Source organism: Hirundo rustica, chromosome 1, assembly GCF_015227805.2.
Source record: "Hirundo rustica isolate bHirRus1 chromosome 1, bHirRus1.pri.v3, whole genome shotgun sequence".
Classification (NCBI taxonomy): domain Eukaryota; kingdom Metazoa; phylum Chordata; class Aves; order Passeriformes; family Hirundinidae; genus Hirundo; species Hirundo rustica.
In genome coordinates, this window is record NC_053450.1 from 35,571,207 (window position 1) to 35,594,237 (window position 23,031).

Consider the following 23,031-nt stretch of genomic DNA (forward strand, 5'->3'; position numbering starts at 1 on the left):
CCCGGCTGCGGCGCGGGAGGCGGGACGTGGCGCGAGCCGTGGGCGTGAGGGGCTACCCGGCAGGCGCCGAGCCGGCAGAGGCAGGGGAGCCGCTCCGCTCCGCTCCGCCCCGCCCCCTTGCAGTCACGTGAGCGGGACCCGCCAATAGGGGCGGGACCCCGGGAGTGCGGCGGCCGTGGGGAGTTTGGGTGCCGGTGCTACGGCTGTGGGCGGTCGGTCTCATCTCCCTGAAAATTGGCGAACGGGGCAAACGACCCGGCTTCAAGCTGTACCAGGGGAGATTCCGGTTGGGCATAGGGGAAATTTGTTCACAAAACGGGTGATTAAACGTTGCAGTGGGCTGCCCTGATAGGTGGTGGAGTCACCATCCCCGGAGGTGTTTAAGAAAGGCTGGATGTGGCACTCAGTACCCTGGTCTAGATGACAAGGTGGCGTTCGGTCACAGGTTGGACTCGATGACCTCAGAGATCTTTTCCGCCTCGCTGATTTCCGAGATTCTCAGGCGGTGGGGAACGGCAGCGGCCCTCCCATGTCGCCGCCGGGCTGGCGCTACCGTGCCCGCCTGCAGCCGCACTCGTGAGGAGGCTGCGGGGCTGCTCCTGGGTTCCGCAGCCCCAGCGGCGGCTGCCGGCGCTGCCCGGCGGCTGCTGGCGGCCTGCGGCTCCCTAAGGTGCCGCCGTCGGCTGTGTCTCGTTGAGACCTTGTGGGAAGGAGGGCCAGGAACGTCCTGGGAACCGGGCGGGAAGTCGGGATCGCTGCGGGGCAGAGGGGAGCTCAGGGAGAGTTTCTTCGTGCTGAATTGATTTATTGAGCGGGTGTTCTCAGCTTTAGAAACTACTGAAAACTTTACTAAAGCGTTTTAAAATGAGGTGCGAAGGTGACGTGGAGGAACGAGGAAACGGAAAACTTTTGCGACTTGGACTAGATGGGGACTCAAACCATCGGAAAGGATCAAGATGTTGAACCTGGTGCTGTTAGAGGCTTTTTTCAGCCTTAACGATGCCTTGATTTTATATGAAACCAAATTTAATTTGGGTGTCTCACGGGGTGGGGAATACCCACTTCGCGCTTTGAACCAGGAGACGGGCACTCTCTGTCCATACAGCATCGGGTGTGGTTCACACGAGATTGTTTTACAGTACACTCTACGCTTTATTGGAGCAGTAAATTCAACTTCTGGCGGTATCCGTCACTGAAGAAAAAAATAAAATAAGTAAATCCAAAACAAGTGGAGCTGCGCGAGGGGCGTGTTTCTGGACTACGGCCCTCGGACTACACCTCCCGGCCTGCACCGCGCCCTCCCAGGAACAAAGGACTCCACGATTGGCGGAGAGCCACATTCGGCCTGCGCCAATCGCGCTGCGCGGTGTTGTGCGGTGCCGGGTCAGAGCGCGCTCCGGTGGGTGGTGCGGGCGCTCTCGTCCCTGTTCTCATCCCGCGGTTCTTCCCGAGCCTCTTCCCGTGCTGCTCCCGACGCTCTCCGCAGGCCGTGCCGCCCCGCGGGACATGGGGGCGCGGGGCTGAGCTGCTGGTCCGCCCAGAGACGGCTTCCGCGACGGTATGGCCCTGCCGGGGAGGGAAACAGGCCGCGCCGGGAAGGGCCGTGAGGGGGCGGAGTGTGCGGCCGAGAGCCCCCCTGCTTCCCAAACACATCCCGGAGCTCCTGTTGCCCGGTGGCTGCGGGGCTGAGTCTCCGCCGACGGCGGGGCCTGGGAGCTGAGTCCCGGGCCCTGGTCCCAGCAGGGCTGAGGCCTCGGCCGCCGAGGGAGGGCTGGCAGCGAGGCTTTTCTCTCTAGGGCCGCTCCGGCGAGAGCACAGAGAGGGAGAGCGACAGAGAGACAGGGCTGCGGCTTTGATCTCAAAGCTACGAAGAGGAGACAGGAGCAGGCACCTAGCTCGCTGCTCTGCGAGACTCCTGAGTTCTAGATATCTTATTATAACTTTTAAGACCACCTGATGTTTTTAATTAAAAAAACTCCGGGAAGAGGGGGAGGCGCGAGTTTTGATGGAATTGATTGTTGCAGGTCATGGAGAAGGGTGAGGATTTCAGAGTTGTCTCCGGATCACTTAACGGTTTGGGTTGGAAGGGACCTTGAAGAACATCTAGTTCTAACCTCCCCTTCTCTGAGCAGGGACACCTGCTCAGGGGACACTCGACCAGGTTGCTCAGAGCTCCATCCAAGCTGTCTTTAAACACTTCTAGGGATGGGGCATCCACAGCATCTCTGGGCAACCTGTTCCAATGCATCACCATCCTTACAGCAATTTCTTCCAATATCTAATGCAAACCTGCCCCCGTTTCAGGTTAAAGACATCACGCCTTGTCACATCACTGTATGCCTTTGTAAAATGCCCCTCTCCATCTTTCACATAGCTCCCTTCAGATGAGTGTAGCCTAATGGAATGGGGGTAAAACTTGGTTTTGTGGGTGGGTTTTTTTCAGAGGATTAGAAGGGAAAAGGCAAAAGGTGATCAAGAGGGAGAAGGTTGTAGGAATGATCTGGTGGTTGGGACACAGACCTGCAAGTCGGAGACTTTGATTAGCATCAGCTCTACACCTGACTTGATTTTTAAGTCTTGAATAATAAGTTTCTTATGTGCTATGGAATACAGAGTTGCTTTGGCTTTGTTTGTTTGGTGGTTTTGTTTGCTGATTTTTTTTTTTTTTTAATTTAGAGTTTTTTCCTTTGGAAAAAACAAACTTGTAATTGGTTGAGCTGCTATATCTCCCAGTTGATACCTTTTTGATTTCTGATAGTCAAGAGAAATCATCTGGAGACTAATCATTGGCCCATACTTCTCACTCTAGCACTGTCTTTGCTGAAGTAAGAAGCATTGACTTGGAGGTTAACAGCATTTTTTCTATGTGAAAATGTCAGAAATTAGCATAATACAAATGCATGTTTGTGGTTCATTGTTTTTGATGAGTGTGATAAATTTATATTCCTGAGAGGCCAACCTTCAGTAAGGAAAAACTTAAGTAATGTTGGCAAATGATGTTAAAAGAATGCAATCACTTAAAAATTGTATTTGTTCTTTATCTGGGAGAAAATGAGTGATTTAACAAATTAACAATATGTATTCATTCCCACTTTGTACTTTAAGTTACTTGGTTGAGTTGGTATTGGCCACAGCCAGGACTAGTTCACATTTAGTAATTTCAGAAACAGAAAGAAACTGGGTTTTTTTACACCAAGATTTTAGCATTTTCTCTGAGCAAACCTATGCTTTTGTTGCCTGCTAAGCAGTTATTATTAAACAACTTTGCAATCTGATACTCTCAAGCTAACACGTGTCTCCTTTGAAATTGATCTGGTGGCTTGGACTTCGACTGGAGCAAGGCGTGACCTGCTTGCTCTCTTTTTATCGCGGGATACTTGTGAAAAGGACAAAAAGCAACTCAAACCCAGCCTCTGAAGCCCCTTCTGCCTTTGAATGTATGGCATGACACTCATTATTTGATGTATAGATGAACTAGAAAGCTTATTGTTCACTGTTCTTGATGCACTATTAATATTTTGTTGACTTTTGTGGTTAATTTTTCTGTAATTTTTTTTGATTGCCAAAGCTACTCTGAAAATACTTTGACTTTGCACCTTTACACAGAAGGATGTTTATGGACTTCTAGGGTGCCGTGTGAGAAAACTGGATTTATTCAAAACATTTGTCACTAGTGTAAGGAAAAAAAAACAACACACAGTACTCCCATAAAGATTGACTGGTCAATCAGGAAACAAATAAAAACCTTATTAGCCAAATATATCTGCTCTCTGCGTAGGAAGTTTGCATTTCCAGTTTATAAATTTCAGGACTCACATCCTTATCAATTCCATCCACATTCCATGAATTCTAGTTCTTGGTTTTTTATACTTGTCTAGAACAAATCATTGCCTTCATGCTTTTTTTCTGTCTGTTTTAATTGACGATAAATGTTGTGATAGTAGTAATAAATCTTTTTTTCAGCAGGTATTTTGTGTGAATGGTGCAGAAAAGATGAATTCTGCTATGAGTGAGGAGCCTGATGCACTATCTGTAGTTAACCAACTCCGAGATCTAGCAGCTGATCCATTGAACAGACGGGCCATTGTTCAGGATCAGGGATGCCTGCCAGGCCTTATTCTGTTTTTGGACCATCCCAACCCTCAGGTTGTTCATTCAGCTTTACTCGTAAGTATTCTGGAGATATTTCTGTGTTGGTAGGGCATTTATAAACTTTGTTAAACAAGCTGTTTAAACGAGCAGTTTACAAACAAAGCTGTTTAAACAAGTAAAAATGTGAAAAATAATGGCTGGTTATGTTGCTATTCATTACATGCGTTTTTTTTTTTTTTAAACCACGTATTTCAAAAATGACACATTGTTATGGGGGATTTTATAAAATATATTAATTTACCTTGCATTTTTTCCCTAATACAGCTATTTGACTTTTTGTGTGGAGGGAGGTTAGGACCCTTAAATCTCTTTCTTAAGATGAAGTCATAGAGGTTGCTAAATATGGACACTGATTTGATATTCAAGTTATAAAAATCAAAATCCAATCACAGGATATCTTAGGTTAGAAGCAACCTCCCGAGTGATGTAGTCCAATCCCATGCCCAAATTAGGTACACTCAGATCACAGCTCATGGTTGTGTCTGTTTGATCTTGAGCTCTTTGAAGGGTGAAGATTCCATGACCTCTGGCACACTGTTCCAGCATTTGACCAGCCTCATGGTATGAAAAACAAACAAAACCCTCTCAAAACCGAAAGACCCAACCAACCCAGAATCTATCAATGTCTAATACACTGAAGTCCCGATTTCTTATTCTGAATTGTAATATTGGCTTTAAAAATGTATTTCGTGCTTAGAAATGGGAGAAATGAAAGTCAGAATTTAGTCATTGCAAGAGTTAAGTTAAACTTCTAAGATTTTAAGTTACTGATATTTATGTGATGTTGTCTTAATTTATGTCATTAATGAATTGTAAAGAATGTAAAAGAACAAAGAGATCTGGCTTTTACATGCAAGTGTACATTATTCTTTATATCACTGAGACCTACCTGTACCACAATTCTTTGTTTTTCATTTGTGTTGCTTTCATAGTGGATATTAGTGGACTTCATAAAATTACTTAAGTGACTGATATCTTTTGAGTTTGGGGAGGGAGGTGCCACAAGCCAGGAAACCTGTGATCCTGCTAATTGTCTTTTAGGTTAGCCTTGCCATAGCATTTGGAGTTGAATTTACTCTTCTTGGGAGTGTGTTGCATTGGTTTTCTTCCCAGTGTAGTTTCCATAGGTTGAGATGTTAAAAGAAGCTCTTGTTTGGATGTCCCACTGTCTTTTTCCTTCTTTTGTTGGGCTGTGTATTCTCACTGCCTGCATGAGATTCACAAATCAGTCTCTGATAATATTATAGAAATTATGTTTACATAAAAGGACTGGCTCTGTCAAGAGTGGTGAGGACTAATCCAGTTTGCAGTGTGGATCCACAGCCCCTGATAGTACTCAGGTTGTGGTGAAAGGAAATCTCCTTGGCTGAGGACAGGAGGTACATGGCTTGTTCATGCAGTGATAACCTGCAGTTAGAGTGGATTAAGAATCAGGATTTAGAGGAGACCAGGATGTGGCTGCAATGAAAAATTGATCAGTTTACTGTGAAAACATGTTCTGGTCTGCTACTCAGGCTCCTTGTGTTCATAGGTTCTTGAACTGCTTAGGTTCTGAAGGTTTAAATGTCTTCAGTGGCAACTTTTCAGACTTCATGCTTTATATTTTTCCATCCTGAAAAGTCATTTTGTCTTTGTCTTCCTGTTGATCAAAAAGTGCTTCAATTTGAATGGGGAACATTAAATGTAATGATCTTCCATTAAATGTGTGCCTAATAAAGGGATGTGTAGCACTGACTTCAAATTTCTTCTTGTACTACTCAGCAATTCCTGTACCTGAAATTGTAATAATCTGTATAAATTGTAATACTTCCATATTTAACTTCTTGGATGTCTTACAGAACTTTTTCAGGGAGGGTGTTTTTCTCTCTATGGCAGTTTCAGCTCGTTTCTTTGTATCTCACGAAGAAGTGCTATATATTTTCTATATGTTTCTGGTTTTCTCTAGTCTTGATGTCAGAAATTCTTTATGATATACTTCAAATGTTAGAAGTTTTGAATGATTTAAATTTAAAAAATCATCAGTAACACAGACAATACTACCTTTTTTTTTTCCCTCTTAAATTTGGACTAAAATTTTATTTAATAGGAACCTGAAGTTAAAGAACTACTTTAAAAATTTTAAATAAAAACAATCTGGCAGCAGCGTATTTTATTTTCAGGTATGCAGGTAGTCCTCTTCATTGTGATGAACTTACCTATGTGAGCCTTAAAGCTAACACAAGTAAGTGTTTAGCTGAACAGAAGCTGAGCCAAAATTCATAACAATAACTTTCCCTGTGCTTTCAGTACAGTGAATTTAGTAAGTGATCTCACTTCTTTGAAGGTTCAGACCTTTGTATCTCCCATGGGAGGCAGGAGGAGTGGGAACTTTCTAGTGTTGAAAAGTTGGGTCAGTTAAGTTGGTCTCATAACTTTGGTTTTAACTGAGCAGTGACTCAAAAAATTAGCTGTGGAGAGAATAGGTTTTTCTTTGTCCAGCTGAGTTGCACCCTTACTAAATTGCCAGAATAAAAATGAGAAACTTGTTACACCAGCAAGGATACATTTCATAGAATGTAAGTTAGTTGAGAGCTATCGTTTAGTGATTTCCCTATAGTTGAAAAGTAAGATAATAGATAGATATACAACATTTATAAGCTGCAACTATTGATACTGGTCCACAGTAGGAAATAACAAAAATCACATCTCAAGTTCTTACCATGCCAGACAGCAGACAGAGTTTCTTAATAGGTAATAAAACAGTCTGTGAATTTTCCCTGATGTGTGCTGAAGATGACTTGGAAGAAACAAACCCCAGTGATTAGTTCTCTTCCTGGAGGGATTAAGGAGCATGTTATTTTTAAAGCAGTTACTGTGCAGTGTAGCTATTACATGACTATATATAAAGATTTGGTGCACTTCTAAACCTCGTGTCACAAAGCCCATTTTATAAATCATTGTATTTGTGTATTGCAGGATTTTTCAAGTGCAGTTCTTGTACCTACATCAGTAAAACACCTTTGGAGGCTCCTTCTAAGCAACCTTTCTCAGCACAAACAATAGAGAGTTGTCTTGTGAAAAGAAGGACTGACATTTTAATTGGGAGAGTGTTATGTTAGGAGGATCATATGAATATACAGCTACCAGCTGGGGTCAACAGTGTAAAATTGTGCAAAGAATCTACCTTGAAAGTCAAGTAAACAAAACTTTGGGCAACAAATAAGTGTAATTTCCCGGTTTAGGTCACAGTAAGCTAAGAAGCTTGCTGCTGCTTGTATTCTTATTCCTGCATGGAATGATGAAATTGCAATTAGTCTTCAAAAGCTTTAAACATGTGTTAGACCTTTTTTTGTGGACGGTAGGAACTTGGTAGTGGTGAGGTTTCTAGTACTGGGGGAACCCACAGGATTGATGGACATTATACTGGAAGCATCATGTATAAAAATTACTTCAGATCTCAGATCACATAACTGTTTATTGGAAGGGACTTCTGGAAGTCATTCACTTCAGTTTCCTGTTTGAATTGGGACTGTCACCAGCACTCAATCAGGTCAGTTGTAGCTTTGTCTCGTTCATTCTGCAGTTCCACTAGGTCATCTGTTCCAGTGTTGTACTACCTTCAGAGGAAAAAAGCTTTTTATAATAACTGATTTGAACTTCCCAAGCTACAATTTGTGGCTGTTCCCCCTTGTTTGCTGCTGTAGAGGAAAGCTGGGCTTGACTGTGTTTGTAAAGGCTTCTTGCATAGCTATAGGCAGCTGTTAAATTGTCCCTTAGGCTCTCAGCTGGTATAAGCAAACCAGTCTCTCAGCCTGTTCTCATAGATTAGATAGTCTGTGCTTTCTGTGTATTTATAAAAATAAAATAATTTTTTAATGTTTGTAGTAGGTGATAAATTCTTTCTCTTCCTGCTAGAACTACCTCTGTGACTGTTTTAGTTTAGTGCAGATGTGCACTAACAGAAATGACTGATGATGTACTGGATGTGTTGCTGATCTGCTGTGGTCCTTTTTCTTTTAGGCTCTCCGATATTTGGCCGAGTGCCGTGTCAACAGAGAAAAGATGAAAAGTGAATTGGGTATGATGCTCAGCTTACAGAATGTAATACAAAAGTAAGTTTACAATGGGATGTTGGATCCAAACAGTGTAAACATAGAATTGTGAGACAAAGTAAAACTTGGACTGAGTATGTATATGGAGTTTCTAATATTTCCTTGTTGGAAATCATGTGACTGCAAGCAATTAATGATTTTAATTTTACGGTATTTTGAAGTAGTCAGACCATAGCTTACAAGAAACATTAATTTGCAGGTCATTTGCCAAACCACTTTTCTTTGCCTTGTTACAAGATGAGTAATTTTGTCCCTTTCCTTCAGGTTCTCTTATAATCCTTCTCATCATTATATAAGGTTGCCTTGCAGTAGTGTATTTAAAGAAATTGCTTGGCATCTGCCACATTTATTCTTTGAACCTCACCTTTGGGTAGGGAATTTGTTTCAGTGTGTTTTTGGAAGTATCTGCAGTTCTGTGTTGAGAAAACATCTTGCAGATAGAGTAGAAATTAATGCGGTTTGTAGTGGTCTCTGATATCTTTGTACCAGGTGTCAGATGGTTTATGTCTCTTAAAATTCACAATTGTTGGGTTTTCCCAAGATTTCTAACTGCTCAATGTTGAATACTGAAAGGTCTCTGTGTACATGCACACTGGAGATGATGCACATGTGCACTTTAATCAGCAGAAATTTATGTGATGAACCAAGGTGAATCACTATTCACAAGAAACCCCAACAGCCTCCTTTAAAGATTAGTCTGTCATAGCGAAAATGAACTTGCCATCAAACTGCCTGAAGGTGATTATTTCACACACAATTTGGTGGTGTTCTGTTGGAACTCTGGACTTTGGAGATACAAGGAATATGAGGGAGGAGAAAAGTCATGTTGCTGCATTGAGATGTCTCATGTTTAAATATTTAAAACAATTATTTAGAATAGGATGAAACACAAGTGAAACTATATTAAATATTCAAGTAGAAAGGTTTTGAATATTTTAATATGTTAGTTGAACCTCTGTGACTTGTGCTGTAGATATACAAGTTTCTTTTAGAAAAAACACAAAGCTAGACTCTGCTAGTTCCTTCGTCCCACAGCCCCACCAGTCCTGGTCAGTGTGTCCTGTTGTCACAGAATGTTAAGGGGTTGGAATGGGCCTTAAGGATCATCTAGTCCCTACCTACTAGACCAGGTTGTTCCAGGTCTTGTTCTACCTGGATATGAACACTGCCAGGGTTGGGGCACCCAGAGCCTCCCAGGGCAACACGTTCCACTGCCTAACCACCCTCAACAGTAAGGAATTTCCGCCTAATATCTAACCTCTTTAAATTTGTATGTATTGCTCTGGTTCCTGATGAAGAGTCCCTCTCTGGCTTTCCAGTAGGCTTCTTCAAAAACAGAAAGGTTACAATGACGCTTCTACCCAACCTTCTCTTCTCCAAGCTGAACAGCCCCAGCTTCCTCAGCCTGTCTTTGTAAGGGCAGTGTTCCAGTGCTCTGATCAACTTTGTGGCTCTCCTCTGGGCTTGCACCAACAGTTCCGTGTCCTTATGTTGGGGGCACTGGAGCTGTGCTCAGCAGTTCAGCTGGGGTCTCACAAGAGCAGAGGGGGAGAATCACCTCCTTCAACTTGCTGGCCATGCTGCTTTTGATGCAGCCCAGGATTCAGGATTATTATTGGATATTACAGGATTCTTGTTGTATTTCCCTCTGTCTGACACTCCTTATCTATACGTGTGAACCTGAAGGAGGGGAAATTATGGTCTGGACTCAAGTTGTGTGTGATCTAGGAAATATTACTACTGTTTGCCTTTAAGTACTTCATTAATTTGCTAAAGCTAAAGACAATTATGTATTGGCACGGAATTCAGCATTGTGCCTGAATATCGTCTTGTGATTCACCAGTTATGCAAAACACCGGGATTTAAAACATATGTCTTAAAAAGAAAAATGAATGAACATACTAAAATTTAGAAGAGATGTGTCAATTTTTTAAAAATAATGTAGTAATTGTAACTGTTGAAGTGATGGGTGTTCTAATATGGTATATGGAGAGAAAAATGGATTTAAGTCTTATGATATTTACCTTTTCTAAAAACAAGCATAATTAAGTGAAATATACAGAAGTCTTTGCTACTTTTGTAGTAACAATAAGACCTGAAACATTTAGGTAATAACAGAAGCATGTGTTTCAAGAGAACTTACTTTTAATGTAGATTGTATGTCTATTTAGAGTGCAGAGACATACTGAAAAAGTTGTTGAGGGGGGAATGGTAGTTCATTATCAGTCTCTGTAGCTTGCAAATATTACTTGGGAAACCTTAAAGAATTTTATGGAAACCTCTTCAGCGACATTTTTTTCTAGGTTTCTATTTCAAGGGCCAAAAGAGCGAAGTTCAGATATGTGCAGAAAATGAGAGATAAGTCAGTGAAAACTGGAAATCTTGTAGGTGTTGGGTTTTTTTTTTGTTTGTTTTAATTCTAGAAAGCTCTTTGGCAACAGTCAGAACATACGTTTGATTTGTATGCTTGTAACATTTGGAAAGTGTGATATCATGAAAATTTAAATACATAGCATCTTCAACCACAAGACTTTGTCATGTGCTTGTCAGGATTTTAGGTTTTAATGTTGACAGGAAATACTGAAGTTAAGTTTTCTACTGCCTGCATAAATATGAGGAAAGATGGTAGAAAAGGGCCGAGAAGATAAATGTAGACTTATTTTTATCACAATTGGTTTTTGGGTTGTGGGTTTTTTTGTTAGAGAGTGTGTAGGGCAGAAAATAAGGTCTCTACTGTCTTTGATTTGCTTTACAAAATGCAGGTTATATCTTCTAATTGACTTCAGTTTACCAGAAGATATTGTAGTCAGTTGAACTGAAACTAGACATTAATGGATGCTTTGGTCTAAATGACTTCATACTCTCTTTTCCCATGTATTTTCCAGAATCTGCATAACTCATTGCTCTAAAATATTTTTTTTGATAACGTGTTACAAAAATGCAAACAAATTATACAAAAAAGATAGGAACTTCTGTCAGAATTCTGCCTTTCTATTTTTTGTTTCTTTCTTTCAAGCGAGACAGAACCAGCATCTTCTGGACCAGAAGTTGTAGTCACTGGCTTTTTACTCCTGACAGATGAAGCACGTCCTGTCACCTGAATAGTTCCTTTTCACCAAGGATTTTTCAACTCTGTCCATTTCCTCACTTAACTAAATAATATTCAGTGGCTTTCCCTGTTCAGTTCTGATTTATGACAAGCTATTCTGCCACTGATAAAGCTGTGGTACGTATTCTGAAGCAATGAAATGGAGTGCAGGCAAATCACAAACTGAGTATTTGTCATATTTCAAACTTAAGTTTATGTTCAGCAGTGCTGAACTGACACTGTGCTAGGAAGTTGAGGTTTTTTAGCATTTTAGTTCTCCTTTGCTTTCAGTTACGCAAATCCTGAAGTTTGAGGCCTTTTCTTTTCATGTGTCTTTTTATAAGCCTTGAAGGTTTCTGTGTTAAGTGACCTCAAGTTGAGATACGGAATTTCTTCTCATAACCTAAGAACAGCTAACAAGTCTAACAGATCTTTAAATGATCAATGCCATCAACTGGAAAATAGTTGGGATTGGTTTTCTACTGATGGCTTCTTATAGTAGGACATGGAGCCTCAGGCACAAGCCCCAACCCTTTCATTGCCAGTAATACACAACCAATGGAAAACGTGTATACCACCTACTTACACTCAATATCATTATGGCAAAGTACTATTTCTTCATGAAGTCTACTGAGGGTGAGAGTTGAAATTGAGTGCCACCTGTGTATCCAGTCATAGAATGGCCTGGGTTTGAAGGGACCTTAAAGATCATTGAGTTCCAGCCCCCTGCGTTGGGCAGGGACACCTTCCACTTGACTAGGTTGCTCAGAGCTCCATCCAAGCTGGCCTTGAACACTTCTAGGGATGGGGCATCCACAGCTTCTCTGGGCAGCCTGTTCCAGTGTCTCACCACCCTCACAGGAAAGAAGTTCTCCTGTGCTAGGGACCTCAGTGATAAGGAGTAAATTGCAGTGCATCATGAAAAATGGGTAGGAAATATTTGACACATCTGAGTTTGACCATTCTTTGAGGTACCTTCATGTCTCCTTCCGTGGCTTCTCAGTCCTCTGATATTATCTGATCAACTTTTTTTTGTGTTTTGCTCATTCTAAGTGTTAAAGCTCAGTTGTGAAAATCATACTGCTGCTCAAAACTGATGTCTGGCTGGCTCCTTAGTTGATGCTACACTTAAGGAACAAAGGATAGGTTTCAGGTTCACTGTGACTGATTTTCAAGGTGTATGAACACTAGATTTTGCTAATGGAAGAGTAACAAATTTCAAATGTAGATCCTGGAACTTACAGGTTCTACAAGAGAAGTATGGAATGTCAGCTCTGAGGACTACAGAATGAAAATTTGATGGCAGCTAGATATTTTTATCTTTAAGATTTGTTTTCGGACTGAACTTGATTTGGAACACATGACTTTCTAAGCTTCTTCATGTGAAAGACTTTATAGACTTCCTCATTTTCTAGGACAGATGAAGAGCTGTTTCAGCTTTCATGGAATACTTCACAACATTTTTCAAGCATAAAAATTTCTGATTCCCTGTTCTTTATTTGTTGCTTTTTTTCCTTAGCAAGGGAGATTTTTTTTTTCTTTTGTTCCCCTACTTCTGGTTATTTTTAAGTGAAACTTGATGCATTTTTCCATGTTATAAGTTAGGAGTAAGCAACTGTGTTGGAGAGATGTCAGACCTTTAAAATCTCTACTTGGAGGTTTCCAAATGTCTCTTTTTTTTTTTGTATGGCTGATATTACAAGAACGTTACATGCTTGTCACATGCATGTGTAAATGTGTTTGCATAAATAGATAAAAAAGAGAGAAGAGATTGAAGCTCTTTGAATACTGGTGTTTCATTGTATTCCAGCAGTCATCAGCAGTTATTTAATATTGAAAACTGGTTTAGTTGCTGGCTTTATGAATTGTGTAGGAGACTTAATGTGTCCATATGGACTTTCTAAAATGCTATTAGCAGCTTTTAGAATTAAAATTAATTAGGATTTATTGCCTACAAGAAAATACACTAATTTGGGTTCAGAGTGAAAGTGTCTTTTGATGGACAGTAAAGGTCAAAGTTCATAATTTTTCATAATCTTTATGAGCAGCATAATGGTACTGTTTCAGTATAGCTAGTATGTATTTAAAAAAAAAAAAAAACCACTGATGAAGAGTCAATGTACTAAATAGCTCTTATTATGGAATGGCAAATTACTGAGAGTAAAATTCCAATTACTTAGCTAAAAGAGCTTTTCAAGATAGTCTTCCTTTGCCAGGTTGTCAGATTTAACAAGCTGAACTAAATCCAGTGCATTAATCAGCTCTTCCAATTTATTACTTGCCTAAGAAGATTAGGGCAATTAATATGTGTTTAATTAGAGTCCCTTGCAGATCTGGTAAAATACATGCAGTCTATAATTGCTGACTTCTTACTCAATTTTAATTTTTGGTAGTCTTAATTACCTGCACTTTTTGAAAATTTAATTATTCATTGAAACCAGCAAAGTTTAAATTTATGATGTCTGACAAAAAAAAAAAAGGTAAAAGCCAAGTATTTCACATCATATTTGTTGAAATTAAAACAGTAGGGATGTAGCATCACAATAGTTTTATCATTTTGTTGTTGTGTGGCCTGCTATTTTTTCTTCTTTATGAGAGGATGAATGGTTGGGGAAAGACAGGGCAAAGGCCATATATTAATTAGGAAGCAGGCAAACTATCTTAAAGGGATATCTGATGATGAAAGGGAAGTTGCCAAATAGCTAGCTTCAAGATAATACTTTGTGGGAAATTATAGTTAAAAAACCGTGAACTTCTTATATTTAATGCATTTATGTTGTTAATTGGAATACTAAAATTCTGATCTGAAAAGGAGAAGGAAACAGCTTTTTATAGACTGCAGAGATTTTATTTTTTTTCTACCTGAATCACTTAGTAATGCTGTTTTTGTAATCCTTGGCATGTGAGGTTTCTTTGGCATGTCAAATTTGAGAAATAGTTGAGATTGGGTAATGGGAAACGTGATTGTGTTGCATGATTATTTTTGAACTCCACAGTGCTTGTGATTCTGGACTGAGGAGTTTTTGGAGAAAAATACGATTATCCTAAGCCTTGAATTTTGTGTGAGGAGTAGGTTCCAAAACCGTTGGTTTTTAGTCACTATTTCCAAATTGTAGTGTATCAGCTGAAGGAGGAATAATGCACACATCTCTCTCTGTTCCATGATAACTTTCCTGCCCTTTCCTTTCCTGTTATTTTTCCCAGTAAAATGACACCCTTGGTTGCTGATGCATCTCTGGGCTGTGGCACTCCAGTGTATTTATTGCTGGAGCAGTGTGTTTGTTAATAATAGAAGGTCACAGCAGGAAGACGCCTGCAGGCTGTTCTGTTCAGCATTGTTAAGCAAAGTAGCTAATATCCCCATCTCCTAGATACTCTGAGTTTTTTTAAAGAATGTTTTTATTGTATGTTTTCTAAATGTTACAAGTTTTGGAAATGGATTGTTTCTTGAAGTTATTTTTGAGAAAGCATCCTTTGTCCCCTTCCCCCCTAAAACAAAACAATTGAATATTACAAAATGTAGAAGACATTAGTATATCCTCTTTAAAAATACCACATTACTTGTTCAGAATAACTGAAAGCTCCTTTTGTCAGTCAAAGGCTTTCTGATACTTGAAGGAGGTTGTATCTAGGGGAGAGGCATGTTCTAGAGTATGGCATGTTCTCAGTACAAGTTCCTGCTCTTTTTGTTTGTGGATCATGGCAAACTAACAAAACTTCAGACTTTGGTTCAGCAGTCTTTGGTTCCTCTAGTGTATTTCAATGTTACTAACCACATAGGAAGTTATGATCTCAACACAGGGGAGCAGGCACAGGGACAAATGATAAATAAAACACAAAAAGCATTAGTTCAAATCCTACTATTATAATATTGCTATTAACCTAGACTTTAGTCATAATGTAATGGGCTTTCTGGGAGGATCTTATGGCTGCTGTGAGGTAAAGAAATAAGGCTTAAAGTCTTGGAAAGATGGATGTCATTTGTAAGCCTAGTGAAAGACTGGATCATCAGCAACTCAAATATAACTAGCAATTTATATGTTGAAATACTTGAGTTTATATTTTGCATGGGTGAAAGGTTTGTTTTGAGAAGTACAGTTTAGGATAAGCTTACTGTTTGTGTGTGTAGGGTTGATCACAAAAAATACACAAGCATGACCCAAGGGAAGGGTCTCCTATGTGCTCTTACACAATGTCCTTTTGATATTAGTGGGGTTATTTTTGGACTTTTTGTTATCTCAGGGCCTCTCTGCAGTCAGAGACAGTCATAACTTGGACTTACATGCAGCTTGCTTAGTGAGTTCTATATGATCACTACTGGTTTTGTACTCGATGGTTTAGGTGTTTATTAATCCTTAGTTTTGAATTTTATGTTTTCTATCTCTTTCATTTTGTCATGTGTGTAATTCCTATTACAATATTCTCGACTGCAGTCAGAAATCGAGTTTCATTTTGTTCTTTGTTCTCCAAGTTACTTCTTTTACCTCACAATGCTTCACATGGTGTTTGGCATTTCTGTCAGGACTGTTGGTTGTGCAGCTTTACAGTGCCTGATATCTGTCTCAGTGTGATCCAGGTACTGTGCTTCCATGGACTTTTCATAGTACCCGTTCAGTATATGGTGGTTCAATAGAGCAGCTTTTACTGTGCCACGTCAAAGCGTGTGCACGCTCCATGAAACAGCAGAACTTTTGTTACTGGTTTCTGTGCAGCACTTGCAGTTGATGCAAAACTTTCTCTAACACGACAGTGCTTGCATTTCAACAGCTTCTTTTGCCTCTTTATGATAGTAATGTTCCATTTTCTTCACATTTTGAGCATTTCGTGTTAACTAATTGACAAATAGCAAGATAAGAAAGTAAGTAGTTGATAATACAGTGTTTTTCTAAAGAGTACCTGCAAGTTCTTCAAAATCATTGCCTTTGGCTGGTCTATAGTGACTGGCTTAAGAATATGATAACAAGCAATAAAAGTAGTTACCTATCCATTGAGGTGCCTGAGTTTACAGTGGTGATTTATGTACACTTACCGAATCGTAGATTCCTAAACCTGGAAAAGAATTTTCAGTGCCTGTTACTGAGTAAATGGGCATTATCCTTGCTTTTCTGGCAGAGGCAGGGCCACAGTCATAATTGCTTTGAGTGCTTTCAGTTTAAATTGGGAAAAAAAAAAAATCAGCTGGGAGTTAAAAATGAGCTAGTTGCTTTTCACTGTAGGCAAGAAATATTGTGATGAATATTGCAGAATTAAAAAAATAGAGAACTTTGAGACTCTGAGAAGAGGTTATTAAGTATAAAATAACTTTAATAAAAACACATCTGTTTAAAAGCCTTTTGTGCTCAATGTCTTAGCAAGTTTCTTCTTTATTTAGAAATTGGCTGAAACAGGGAGTTAAATATTTTAGAAAGTCATTTAAGCTTAATATGTTTTTACTTCATTTTTTTTTGCAGACTTTATATTAAAACAAATAGGGAACTAAGAAATGTGGATTATAAAAAAATTGAAATGGTTTACAGAGTGAGACACAATATTATGATATATTAAAAAATAATAGAATCCAAATTGGTATTTTAATAACTGTTGACTGTAGAATAGGAAACAAATACTGTAATGCTGAACTTAGTGCCTCAAGATCTGGCTGACATGGTGTGCCAAAAGGCAACTTCTTTTCTTTTTGTGGTGCAGTTCTGTACCTATGTGGAAGGGTAGAGATTTAAGTGGATTGGCAGAAGAGTCAGGATTAGTAATGACAACTCAGGATGCCTTTAATGCTCGATAAACCTTGTCATCAGCTGGTGGTGAAAGCATTTCAGGAATACAGTGACCTTCTCTGGTTACTATTGAGTTTACAAGAAAAAGTGCTGAGGTTGGTTCTTCAATATGCTGACTTTTACTGATGCTTACTAAAATTAAGAGCTAAGAAGGTTTAAGATGCTTTAAAATCAAAGTTACAAATTGTGTGGTGAAGTATTTAGTCCCAGTGCAGGTGTGGATTGACGGTATTGTAGGCTCGAGTCATTATCTATGAAGAGGGGGTTGGTATGTGCTTAACACAGTGAGGTTTCTCATCTTCCCCTGCCAGTATCAAATGTCTACATTTGGTTTACAGTGACCTTGTCCACAGGTGGTATTTGTCTATGGTTTTTTGACCTTCACAGTAATCATCCCCAAAAAATTGCAGATCTTTCTTCTTTTTTTCTATGAAACCATAAGTGGATTACCCTTTTATTTTTCTTTTTTCCCGAGTGTTGCTTGATAAATAAACATAATAAGGTGCTGGTATGTGATTAGAATTTATATAGTTTCAGATGGGTATTTCAGGCAATAAATCCTACAAAGGGAAATGCCTGAGAAGATACTAATGATGATACAGCCTTCATTAGTAGTTTCTGGATGGAGTTGTTAATTTCAGAAGAAAGCGAATTTTATTCTGGAACAATTAATGTTAAAGTATGTGATTCTCCAACGCATGTGGTTCTATCCAGGAATGTGTTTTGATACTTTGTTGCTTTGCAGTACTTGCTATGATATCTTTCCCCAGGATTTCCATTGAATTTTGCAGTAGAAAGTCCTATCTAATAACTTGAAACAAATTAAAATTGTTAGCACATGCTGTATTTATACAGTACATCATCGAGTTCCCACAACCCTTTTTTTAAACTCAGTTGTATGCTTCAACCTATTTAGAATGGGGACTGCAGTCCCTTTGACTAGAAATGAAGCTGCTTAAAAAAAAAAAAAAAGGTCAGTTCCTTGCAAATAAATAAGTAGTTTAAGAGCAGGAAAACAAGATGTTTCAATAGTTACCTAATTTGAGTCTCTGCAGAATTGATATTAACTATATTTGCAAATTAATCAAGTACAAAGCTTAGACATAGATTAAACCTGCGGGTTTTTTTCCTCTGGGACAGGTTGCTGCTGTAGTTTAATTCTTATTATTCATACAGATTTTGTTTAGGGAAGCTTGTATCACCCTTTTTTTTTTTTTTTTTTCTTTTTTTTCTTTTTTAGCTTTCTCCAGTAAATTTCAGGGAAATAATCAGATGAACCTTACTTTTAAAAACTGAAATAGACCGTGGGGATTTTAAGATAAAAATGGATTTTCCAGATAATTATAGACTCTAATCAACTATTTTTATATTATATACTTAGTGCTGTTAGCACGCTGATAACACAAGAAAGTGGTGTTTGGCTTTCTTCAAGATGTTTTTAAAATACTTCTGTGCTGAGCCTGATTTTAGCACCACCAGTACTTCTATGTGGTCACCACAGCATCGTTCCCAGGAGGAACTGGCTTTTTAATGTGAACATTTTATGTCTTTCATTGTAAAGGACCAAAGACAGCTGTTGCCCTTAAGAATTTTTATTTTATTTTATTTTTCAGCCCTGATGCAATTTGTTGAAACTCTAGAATAAACATGATTTTTGCCGTCCATAAAATGATTACTGTTGATTAGCAGGCAAGATGTTGGAATTAGCTACTGTGAAATTCAACGTGGAGTGTGTTATGTGGACTCGTGGCTAGCAAATGCTGCTATGGAGCCTTTTGAGTTTAGTTGAGTTAACATGCCCTGCATTGTTTTTTGGTTTTTCGTTTTTTTTTATGTAGAGTATGTCCATATGGTAGATACCAAGCTGTGGGAGATCAAAAGTTGATTTTCCATTTAGTGTATAAATAGCAAGAGTTAAACAAAATGGGATGAATAGCTGGGTTAAGCATATGGCATATATTCAATTCCATTGTTCCATTCTTGAAAGTTCATTCTGTTCTTGAGAGGACAATAGAATGAGTCAGGAAAATGTTCAAAGTATGGGTAATTAATCCATTTGCTAAATGTTTAAATTATATCACAGTTGCTAATTTTACGGCAGTTAATGGGATTGTACTGTGATTTTACTCTTATTTACAACTCATTTAATATTTAGAAATTTTTGTTTGTTTTCAACAGTCCAGAACATCCCAGCATTTAGATGGGGTTTCTGTACATTTTCAGGGACACTAGATACATGAACTGAGCTGGAAGTGGTGTTGGGAAATCCAATCTTCGCTCCTGATTTCAGTGGGTTATGTCTTGTTAAGTAAAAAATCAACCTTAAGACATCAGATTTCCTTGTTCATTGCAAGCCTTTTAGTTTAGTGTTTCCTGGTCAAATCGTCACAGCTATCAGCACGAGTAGTGTCTGGAAGGCTTGCCAAGTGACAGGCATCTTGAAATTCTAGGAAGCATTCTAGGGAAATCTGTGTGACCTTGCCTTGTTTCCATGGTGCAACCGCCTTGGAGCATCTGGTTGATACACTGGAGTGTAGGCACATAGCACTGCTCTGCTCAGGCTGTGCAGAGGTTCATTGAGCAGTCTACCTGCTTGGTTTTGGGGTTTGAAGATCCATAGTGCTGCTGCTTATTCTGTCACTTAAAGCTTGTCCAGGCTACAGGTTCTCTTTCCTGTTGTTGACCTATTACTATGTTTACTAAAATGTTATTGACCATCATAAGGATCCTGCAGTCTGTATTTTTCAGCGTTTTGACTTCCTTCTCTTCAGAAAGCAGGTGGTAATCATTTTGTCAGCTGCTCTGTAATATTATCTGGCCTTTGTTGTGTTTTGGGGCTGTGGTGTAGCATGGTAGTAGCACCATACTGGGACTCTGAGAAGGTGTGTGCTGAAGTAATGCTGCTCTTCAAGTTGTTTTCAAATAACATGCCTGCTGCCTCAAACAAGTCAGGAGAGCAGTCGCGTGCTTATGAGTGAGCCCACTGTAACACCGGATGCACTAAAAGCTTACAAGAAAGAGCAGCATTCTTGGAGATAAGAAAGAATCCTGACCTGGCACTGGAGCAGAACAAGCAGAAAAGCAGCTAGATCAGATAACTGTCTTGAAACAGATTGCTTTTTCTCTAATACCATGCTCTTTCTTTAGACTTGTCATTCATGCTCAAAGTTTTCATCTAAACCATGCCAATCACTGTGTCTCACTTCTAAAATCAAGGATTAGTGATTTCCCACCCCCCTTCCGCCTTACAGAATGTAGCAGCTCTTTGGAGCTTACTGCTCCCTTTAGTTGCTGGAAACAATTTCTGTCTTTAAGTATAGGAAGAATGTATTCCAAAAGAAATGGTTCAGCTGGAAACAAATACATCAGTGTTCTTAATGCATAGTGATATGCATTAAGGATATGTTGATTAGCCATTTGTTCCTCATAACTAAATGATAAATCCCTACTTTGTATATACTTTAAACTTTGATATGCATGCACCCCACAATGATAAAACAGAATGATGGAATTCATGTCAATCCATGAAATTCTTACTTGTGCTTTTTGTGTCATATGGGCTACTATATGCATTGCAATGAGTGAAGTTTGTTATGAAAATAAAATGATGGTTGAAAATATCACAACTTAGGATCCTAGAGAAAAATATAGGGACAGTACTTGCATGTATGTAGAAGATTAGGATCAAATGAAAATATCTGCTCCTGTGTGATGATAGGTTTTCCCTAACTTTTTGTTAGGTGCTTGTGTCACTCTGTAAATGAGGTCTCCCAAACTAGTGTTTAGATTACGCATTTGGTCCTTTGTTACGTTCAGTGATTCTTTTCTAAGTTAAGTCAGAGAGTTGTTTTTACTTTTAATTACATGTATGCCATTTAGGATGTTATTTGCTGAGGTCTTGCCGAATACTGGAGCCTTGACTTGGATAATGAAGATATTTTTCTTCTTCAAACTCTTCATATTTGTTAGACTTGAATTGTGTAGTGGATTCTTTTTACAGATCTGTGCTTTAAGGTACTACTTCCCATTACTATGTAAAGTCCTTCAGATGGCAATACAGGGAATTTTACTTGAGCTAACTTTAAAATGTCAAGATCTGTTTCCTTAGTTTTGTGTTTAGAGTTTCTTTCCTTCAGCACTGTTAACTACTTTTCTTTTTGCCTTTACAGAGTTGTTCTTTTCTTTGTTTTCCCAAGTATTAGTGAGCAAGAGCATAGTGATGAACCATACAGTGCACATCCACCTTTTCTGTTTGGCTCTACCACAGCCTTTGTCTGTGATTGTGCTCCCATGCTTATGGGGCCATGCCAACGGAAAATGTATATAGCGCAGACACTGTCTATGTGAAGTGTTGTTGTGTAAGTGGTATATCTTTCTCCTGTATCATTTTCCTTGCTTGGACCTTTAACAGAGTTCTAGGGCATGAGTTCTATGATAGAGTCTACCTCTAGTTGCCCTCTTCTCACAGAAATTTCTCAGTTTAGACAAATGAGCTGTAGCTCTTCTCCATGAGGAGGGGAATGAGCTGTAGCTCTTCTCCATGTATCCTGAGAATTGTAAAATATCCTGAGTTGGAGGGCATCCACAAGGCCCATCAAGTTCAGCTCCTGGCTCTGCACAGGATAGTCCCACACGTCAGCCTTGAGATGCAAGTGATGCCCAATTCTAAATCTAGAAGCTGACAGTGGTCTCTGTCTGTCTTTGGTTCTCTTGCTCATGAGCAGCCCTGGGGAAAAAAGGCTCATCAGTGCAAGGCTGAGATTGGTCTGTAGATTACAAATTGCGTACTCTTGAACTACATCAGATTCAGATAAGAGAGTAACAGTGTGAACTACTGAGTGAGCTTATATACACTGACTCTTTGGTCTATGTTGTGAAGTTACTTGAGATCAACATATTTCTTTAGTTTGCCTGTGTGATCTTATCTTTGGCTTTATACTCTTTATACTCTATTTACTGAATGCAGTTATTGTGCTAAGTAGAATTACAAAGAAAGTATATCTTTTGAGTAAGAAACCTGGGAGCAATGTTCTTGTAAAATCAGTGTCATGTTTGAACCAGTGAACTATTGGATTTTTAAGTTTTGTATTAAAAAGTTTCTAAATTGTTATTATAAAGTGTAATAATCTCAATAGTTTTTCCCAGATGACTGTGTGTAATAACACCTTGTTATGAGCTAAGGTGGAACAGATTGCCTAGGGAAGCTGTGGATGTACCATACCTGAAGGTGTTCAGGGCCAGGTTGGATGCAACACTGAGCAACCTGGTCTAGTTGAAGATGTTGCTGCCTATGGCAGGAGGGTTGGAACTAGATGATCTTCAGGGTCCTCTTCCGACCTTAACCATTCAAGGATGATTCTGTGAAGGTGAAAACATCAGCAGTACCAACTGACAAGTTCTAATGACTTTGAGAATGATGCCTTTCTTTTTACATCTAGTCTTGCCTTTAGTTCATGATGCCTTAAGACAAAATAATTTAGGACTGAGCAGTGAAGTGTAAGTCTAAATATAAGAGCAGGAAGTTTCTAAAATCAGTCTATCTAATTATCAGATGCATTAGAATTATGTAAGCTGTCATGCAGAACTCTTTGGAAGAAAATGTGTAAGGAAAATAGTTGGCAGGAAAATGAAATAAAATTTTGCTTTACTTACATAAAAGCCTGTTTTCTGGAGTATTCTTAACCTGAAAGATTAGAGATCCACAAGCAGGGAAAAATGGATGTACTCCATGTATATTGCTGTTTGAATTTACTTAATGACTTTTCGATATGTGTTCACAGAGTCACAGGGTGATTGAGGATTCAAAGGACCTCTGCAGATCGTGGGTCCAGCTCCTGTATGCTCAGGCATAGACACCTAAACCACATTGCTCAGAACCATGTCCAGGCAGCTTTTGAGTATCTCTGAGGATGGAGACTGCAACCTGTCC

General features: G+C 39.2%; 1 protein-coding gene across 2 annotated transcripts in view; it reads left to right on the plus strand.

Annotated features, from left to right (window-relative positions):
- The first annotated feature begins 1,257 nt into the window (after positions 1-1,257).
- ARMC1 (armadillo repeat containing 1) overlaps positions 1,258-23,031 on the plus strand; it is a 33,751-nt gene continuing 11,977 nt past the window's right edge. Inside the window, exons 1-3 of one of the 2 annotated variants that reach the window (XM_040073475.2) lie at positions 1,258-1,558; positions 3,964-4,167; positions 8,152-8,243. In XM_040073475.2, the coding sequence (XP_039929409.1) occupies positions 3,994-4,167; positions 8,152-8,243 (266 nt within the window). In that variant the 5' untranslated portion in view covers positions 1,258-1,558; positions 3,964-3,993. The remainder of the gene's footprint in view (positions 1,559-3,963; positions 4,168-8,151; positions 8,244-23,031) is intronic. The other variant, XM_040073466.2, reaches the window with a different exon arrangement.